The sequence below is a fragment of the Brachyistius frenatus genome, unplaced genomic scaffold (assembly GCF_029030835.1).
Source record: "Brachyistius frenatus isolate BFR_SWC_R1_liver_20210118 unplaced genomic scaffold, ASM2903083v1 Contig_42, whole genome shotgun sequence".
NCBI classification, from domain to species: Eukaryota; Metazoa; Chordata; class Actinopteri; family Embiotocidae; genus Brachyistius; species Brachyistius frenatus.
Window position 1 is genome coordinate 2,532,115 of NW_027210641.1, and position 7,934 is coordinate 2,540,048.

A 7,934-nucleotide genomic window follows, 5' to 3' on the forward strand; every position below is an offset into this window, starting at 1 on the left:
GAAGAGTGTTAAACACTACTCTGGTTCACTAAAAAGCCATTAAAACTTAATGTGTGTTGAGAAAACGCAGAGGTGGTTGTCACCTGAAGAAAGCCTCAGACAGCAGAGCCTCACTGCAGGTGGTTACAGATTAGGAGCCCTGAAGCAGGCTGAATTAAAATCCCCTCCTCATCTGCTCATATCAGATGAAGGCATCACTGGGTGGATGATATTCAGTTCTCAAAAGGCAGCACTGGCAAACTAATGTGGAAAATGACAATTGCAAATATGGCACAGAAGCCTGTTTAAAGAGTGCAGTTAGAAGATCCTCAAGAATCCTGTCTCTTAAAACAAAAACAAATTAGGCTTTGATGCCTCACTAAATCCAAAGTACACAAAAATAATGTGGTTTAAATGAGAGCAGATAGACAGGATTTCACTGTGAGCCTTAAGTATTAAGTACAACACATGATACCACCAGAAAGATTAGCAGTCATGCACAGGGAGAGCCGCCTCGCTTTAGGGACAACGTTTACCCACACTGCCTTTGGAAACCGGCAGAAGGACACATCCACGTGCACTGCACACTCACGGACGGACATGAAGGCTCTGCAGCTTTAGTGCCGACCCTCATTCAGACACATTAAAACAGGCTGCTGGATTTGCTTCGCTCCATCACCACCTTCCACTTTTCTCTATCGTGGTCCGATGTTCTGGGCAGTGATGTGTTCACAGGATACAGCTGGTTCTTCCACTCTATCCTGAGACAAATAACCGTTTTCACACTTTCTCCACTCCATCTTTCAACCACTAACTCAGGAGAAAACCTTGTGGGAAGAAATGCTCGGGGAAATCATGTCTTCTTCTTCTTAAAGGATAAGGCTGCTGTTATTGTAAATATACGAGGGCGGATCAATACATTCTAAGACTGATCCTTTTGCATGCAAACAATGCGTACACTGTGATGGGCAGGGAGCAGGAGGAAGGTACAACCCTTATGAGCCAGTGTTACAAATACTGTCAATTGAACAAAATTCGCCCGTGAGTTGTGCACGTTTTTGTGAGCGCTGGTCTGGCGCATCGGAAATTTCTCCGTGAACAAACCTGAGGGTGAACATCACATTTTGTGTCAGACTCTGAAAATCACCCATGGAGACCCACAAAATGCTTCAGGAAATTCTAAGGAAAGGAAGCAAGGTGTTTTAAGTGACATTGACATTTCAGAGGGGGTGAACGTCGCTGTCCAAAACCGAAAAAGGCTCATCAGGCCAGGTGGGTTTTCTTCGGCTTCGGTGGGGCTGTGTGCCGTGAATTTGTCCTCCAGGTTCAGACTGGCACCACGAAGCTCTACTGTGATGTTCTGTGGCGTCTGAGGGAAAACATTCAGTGAAAATGACCTGAACTGTGGCTAAAAGGCACTTTGATTCTCCAACATGACAAGTTTCTCACCCACACCAACACAATCGTCGCTCCCCGCCACCCCATCTCACCGCATTCGTCTCTCTGCTACTTCTTTTTGTTCCCCAATAATTTGTCACAAACTTTGATGTGCGAGTTTCAGGTGCGTACAGCATCACAGATGGACCCGGACCACTTTTCACAAAAGCATGTGCAACAAAACGTACGAGTAAGTGAACTTATTGATCCACAATCATATATATATATTTTTTCTGTTAGCAAGTCCCAAAGAAAAAACGATATCAACAAAGCATTAGTTTGTCTCTCTTTCCTTTCACCGGTCTATGACGTCATTCCCAAGTCTGTTTGTTCTAACTGTCCAGTGGACACATATATATATTTATTTTTTTCATTTCCTCAATCAGCTGGGAATTGTAGTTCTTAGAAAGTGTTACATGGACTAAAATAAGAAGCAGGTTTGTTTGGAACTATTTTCAGCTGCGGATCAATTTGCTGACCTTTTGCTGCGTATTAAGGACAGCAGGACAGTGTACATACGACTGACTTCAAATAAACTACGGTGTGAACGTTAATCATAATAACATTGGAATGAAATCCATTGTTTGCATTTTGTTTCTAGAATTTTGCATTTAAAGTCTTATGAGCCCATAATAAGAGATTCACAATCAGCATCTAATTTTAGCTCCACTTTCATGTAATCTGCGTAACTAGCTTAGACCACAGAGTCTAAATTTGGATCTGCGTGATGAGAAAGTTAATCCTCTGAATCCTGAAATCATGAGTGGAATTCTAATGGCAGCTCTTTTCATTCAAAGACAAAAGAAATCCTATTCTTGTCTCTCTTGTGTTTCTGTCTGCTTTCACTACATTATTTAAGAAAGCACCGGTGGCTCTCACACATCATCAACACACCAAATGTCAGAATAAAAACTGTAAAACGTCACGGTGTCATCGGTTTCCGTAGAATCTCCTAGAGGTTGCCGGGGTGTCGCAGACAAATGTGCCGCAACAGATGACAGCAGCTGAGCAGATTTGGTGGGTATACAGTCGAAAGAAATTAAATACCAGCGCAATACGCTGGAAGAACCCTGACATTACTCCAATTTCATCCATGCATTCAACATGCAGTTGCCATGCCAACCTGTTACCAGACTGCTGCTGCTATGATGAAAACGGGAAATGCTTCTTGGCCACTGTGAAATAACGAAGGGTCCGATTCTGACATTAGTATTCCCGTCAAGAAACGCGACTGGGCAAGAAAGCAATAGCAACTCACCGATACGTCAAAAAGCTCCTCCGTGTCGTCCAACATGCGGACCCTGATGCTGACGTGTCGTCCTGGGGGCATGGCCGGGGGTCTGTGCCCGGGGTCCAACGTACTGATGCCAAGAGTCTCTGGGGCTCCGAGGCGCTGACCTGCTCCGGAGGACATTGGCTCTGGGTCCGGCTCTGCCATGGTGCTCTGCACTGCTCGCTGCCCGGCCTGCACCGAAGCCAAGACACACAGGTCAGAGACACAGACGCATATTCACAGGCACGAGAACACAGAACTGCAGTTTAAGTTGTAAAAATGACGCCAGTGTTTTAACCCCCTCTTACACAGCGTCCGTGGCGGAGGTGCAACAGAGTACAACGAGTCCATCGGGGCCCAGAGGACAGACTGCACAACCTTCTGTGTCACACTAACAGAGTAATTGCAAATGCAGTATTTGCACTCGCCACTAATGGCTGATAATTATTGCCTGTGGGGGACCCAATTACTGTAAAAAAAGATCCAAGCATGTTCTTGATTTCAGAGCACAAATCAGCGAGCCATAATTTGATTTGACAAATGAATCACGATGCTAGAGTGTAAAATCAGAGTCAGGGCAACGGCAATTGATTCAGGAAGACGTAAAAGCAAAACAGGAGGGCCAAAGACACAAAGACACACTCGGGATTTAAAATGTCTCCAACATGTAAAGACACTGCAGGAAATGTGAACTCCGAATCGAGAGTAATCAGGGAGTAAAGAGAAAAAAATTAAACATGAATACTGCGTATAAAGAAATCATTTAACTCTAGTAATGACTATGCAAAATTCAGCATTATTCTGATGCTTTTGAAGATACACAGCAAAGACTTCCCTAACAATTCATCCTAATGCAGGTTGTATTTGCTGTGTTGTAAACTAAACCAACAGTACACAATTAGCAACGTGTTCTCCATCACCCAGCAGTGGGTGTTCGGCCAGAGAGGGTAGCTAACGCAGATACACTGTTAAAATAGGTCAAAGTCGTAGTTTTAAAATGATTTAAAGAGACATCTAAAAGACAAAACAGAATAAAAGTCATGTATAAATAATGAAAAGAGTTAAATGGATCCATAAAGGTAATGGAGAAATAGTTAGCTAGAAAGTAATTAAATAAACTAAAGCTATATATCAGATGCACTGATAAAATAGCTGAAAAGGCTGGTGAAAAGTAACAGATAATAGAAATGAATTAAGCGATGGTGGTTCATCTAACACAACTGTGTCCACCAATGGAGGGTCACATCTGGGGTGTGTGTGTGTGTGTGTGTGTGTGTGTGTGTGTGTGTGTGTGTGTGTGTGTGTGTGTGTGTGTGTGTGTGTGTGTGTGTGTGTGTGTGTGTGTGTGTGTGTGTGTGTGTGTGTTGAAGTCTGTGTTTGGACAAACTCGTGGACTCATTTGTTCCGGGTTGACACACGAGCAGGCGACTCTCCACCCCCTCAATTTATCCACAGCCAGACCCCCCTAAGGCCCTGCTGTCCTGCTTAATTCTCTCTTCATTGCACATTCCAGCAGGCTGATGTCATCCTGAGACTTCACCAAGTGGTCCGAGTGCCGAGGCCAGTGGTCAGTTGTTCAGCCGCCGCAGAGGTGACTGACTGCTGCCAAGTCTAAGCTGAAAGCTGAATAAGGCATTTCGAAGGAGTCCATAATGTAATCCAGCAGAGTGTGTGCAGAAAATAGGCCAAGGACAGTGGATACACTCGATTCTGTCTGATGACGGTCTGCTTAATGCTGAAGAGCAGCATACAAACAGTTTCCAGTCAAACACTGCAGACTGTAGATGTTAGTAATGACTAATAGGGCTGCAACTAATGACTATGCCATTATTGGGTAATGATTGATGATTAGTTGTCAATAAAGTGTCAAAGAAATTGTGAAAGATGTCTGTCACAGTTTTCCAAAGCCCAAGCTGACGTCTTCAAATTGCTTTTTTTCCCTGACCAGTGATGAAACTACAAATGAGATCATATGTACAGCAGTGGAACAAGGAAAAGCAGCAACTCTTCTGCATTATTGACCGATAATTTTGGATCTGGTTCCAGACTACTACAAAGTAAAAGGGGCAATTTGTAATGTAACTTAGTTTTAAATAGTCGAGGATCAATGTTTGAGTTTTAGTTCATCGTTATAAACGTATTTGTCTCTTTCGGTACTAAATGAAAGGGAGCACGCTCACATTAAGCTCAGATTAAGTTCGCGGCTCTTTCACCTCCTCCATGAGTTCGCTGTGAATCATTTGCACCTGCCCGTGCACCGTCATCACCGAGCGGGTAGGTGTGAGATGTTGGTGTTTTCCACCTAAAGTACAGACTAACACTCCCTGAGGTTCATGGAAACCAGACCTGAAGCTGTCACAAGGGGGCGTGGACAGAAAACAAGTACATTTTCCTACTCGTCCAGTCGATTATGACATTTGATCCTCACTCCGTCGCTCTCGCCTTGATTACCGGCAAGTGTGTCATGTCGAGTCTGTGAATCGGCGGCTTCTATGACCTGCACATGCATGCCACGTAACCGGACACTCTTCAAACAAAGCAGCAGAGAAACAGAGGGCAGTGAAAGAGTAGACAGTGATTATTCCCTCCCCCTGCACCAAGCATCATGCATCAATCAGTCATGAGTCTGGGTCTGTGTGTTCCTCTGAAAAGGTAACACAAACACAAATAATACAGCCACTGGTTGTACAGATGGCACCTTGTTCCCAGAGGTCAGAGTGTGACATAAAGGCCGGTCGCCCGGTTTAGTGCCGGAGGGATGTTCACAGACTCCTGAGTGATCCTCTGGGTAAACCACCCCGCCTTTGAACTTGTTTGCTTGAAATTCCCCACATGTGTGTAATGTGGAGCTGTGACTGCCGGCACATAAGAGTCTCCAGGGTAGTAACAGTGGCTCCTCTGTGTGCAGGGGTTGTGGTGGGGGTGGGGTGGGGGGGGGCACACAAGGGCCCCTCACTGAGGTCCACCACTTGCACAGCTGGAATCCTTTAGTGACAGCTGAATGGCCAGAGGCTGTGGCTGAGAGAGCCAGCTGTCTACCTGAGAGCAGCTCCAACACAACAACCCAAAAGAAAGAGCTCAGTTACCTCTGTTCTGTAACAGACACTGATACCTGGGTGTGGCTGGGATTGCGTGAATAAATTCCCTCTGTATTATTGGCAGGGTGACATGTGTTCATGGAAGTGAAAGGAATGAAAAACCAAGAGGTAACATGCAGAGGCTTTTCACAACGGCCTGAATGACTGCAGAAAAATGGTTGAGATGTTTCCCTCCACGCAGACTCACCTCACACCGTCTGGTAGTGTGTTCACACCATGAATGTAATGTAGGTTAATAGAGCAGGCTGCTGTAATCCCCAGAACATTATCAGCCTATAAAGTAGGCGTAACATGAATGCACTGCTTTGGACTCACCTGGACACGCTCTGGCAAGCAAGTGGCAGATATTTAAATGCTGACTTCCTGGCGAGATTTTTAAATGTCACAGAGATGCATGAATCATTTTTTATTTAAAAAAAAAAAAAAAAAAAAAAATTTACAGCAGCGACTGCGGCGTCTGCACACATCCATACAGCGAGAAGGTATATGTGTGCAATGCAACCCACACTGCGGGACAGAAAGGACACTTAACTGGCAGCATATGAGGGTTTCCACTCAGAGTTATTTCCCCACCCTCGAAATTCACCGGATCACAAGACAACACGGGGCAGATACTCCCAAGACTTAACCCTAATCTCCTCAAACAAGTTCTGCTAAGAGCTCACTGAGACGACTTGTGCTGCACGATTCTTACCCCTTTCTCTCCAAAATGCGGGCTCGTCCACACGCCAAAGTATTTCCCGGCTGAGGGGAGATTTTTACATCCACGTCCAGCACGTTGCGGGGAAAAGAAATTGAATCCCAGTTGAGTTTTTAGTTGCAGCTCGCGGCGGAGAGGAGGCTTCCTGCGGTCGCCATGGCGGACGACTGAATGAGTGAGCTGGAGAGAGACGGGATTACATTGAACCGAGCGGCGGATCCACTCCCGGTGCCTGCACTCAGACAATAAGGGAGGTGCAGTACCTCCACCTTCTCGGCAGACCCGGGACAACGAGGAGCAAGAGCACCACCTAGCGGCGGCAGCAGTCCAATTCACAAATTGCAAGCGAGTGGTTTGTGAACACGTTTGGACTGTGATCCCTTAAAAATGAAGCAATGCCATCTTGTGAAGCCACAAAACAGGTGGATTTGAATCATCTGAGGTTCAAAGATGTAAGATTATTCCATTTTGATAAATTCACAGGTCTGGGAGAACTGAACTGCATTTGATAACTGCACAACAACAGATGATATAGGCTACTAGAGACTCAACACAATAATGCAATATAAAAACACTGCAGGGAAAGCAACGTCACTGAAAATCTACTAAAAGAGTACAAATGGATTCAAGGTAAGGTGTAGGTGTAGAGAATGGATCAAAATGCATAAAGTTATGGGCGTCTGAAAATACATTAAAGAAGGGAAATGGAGGAGAAAGAAAAATAATGATAACAGCAATTTTGAACTGTTTGTGTATCATCTCAGGCACCATGGTGAAGCTTAAGATATAAACTGGCCACTTAATTCTCAGAGACTATAAACAGTAAAAGTCAGTGTGTCAAGGAGCTAAACAATCGTGGAATGTATTAAACAAAGAGTGAAGAAGATACGGTTTTATTTATATGAAGGAGTGGGAGGGTAATGTCAGGTACTCTGTTCTGTTCATGTGGTCTGTTCACTTTTAGTACCATAAAAAGTACTTCGGCTTTCATTTTATTTGAGTAAACAGAGTCAGAGGTTTGGGTCAGCCACGCAACAGGAGCTGCCGTCTAGATCCTTTTATTATTTTCAAGGACGTGTCTGTTCTTTTTTCTTCTTCTTTTTTTAACAAAATACAACACACTGCATGGCCTAACCTAAGCCGAATCCCTGCACTTTACCCAGAATCCACTGGAGGGTGCTTCGGTTTGCCACAAGTGACTTGCAGCAGGATCACACAGTCTGTGGAACTTGAATAGTTTAAACTCATGATCACGTGTTAAATTCTGCATTTAAAACGCTCCCTTCCCCACATGCATGAAAGCAGGGCCGTAAAAACCTGCCACAAAAACACTCAAATCAGTTTTCTTCACCAGTCAAATGAAGCCAATGACATCAACATGGCATGACCGTGCTGATTTTGCTGACACAAAGACTTTCAGTGTCCAAGTACAGAATTTATTCCGTCT

General features: G+C 44.6%; 1 protein-coding gene across 3 annotated transcripts in view; it reads right to left on the bottom strand.

Annotated features, from left to right (window-relative positions):
- LOC138623236 (FERM, ARHGEF and pleckstrin domain-containing protein 1-like) overlaps positions 1–6,686 on the bottom strand; it is a 52,306-nt gene extending 45,620 nt beyond the window's left edge. For 2 of the 3 annotated variants that reach the window (XM_069702630.1, XM_069702631.1), the window contains exons 1-2: positions 6,482–6,686; positions 2,675–2,881 (exon numbers count right to left, since the gene is read on the bottom strand). In XM_069702630.1, coding sequence (XP_069558731.1) covers positions 2,675–2,854 — 180 coding nt within the window. In that variant the 5' untranslated portion in view covers positions 2,855–2,881; positions 6,482–6,686. The remainder of the gene's footprint in view (positions 1–2,674; positions 2,882–6,481) is intronic. The other variant, XM_069702629.1, reaches the window with a different exon arrangement.
- Between the last annotated feature and the right edge of the window lie 1,248 nt (positions 6,687–7,934).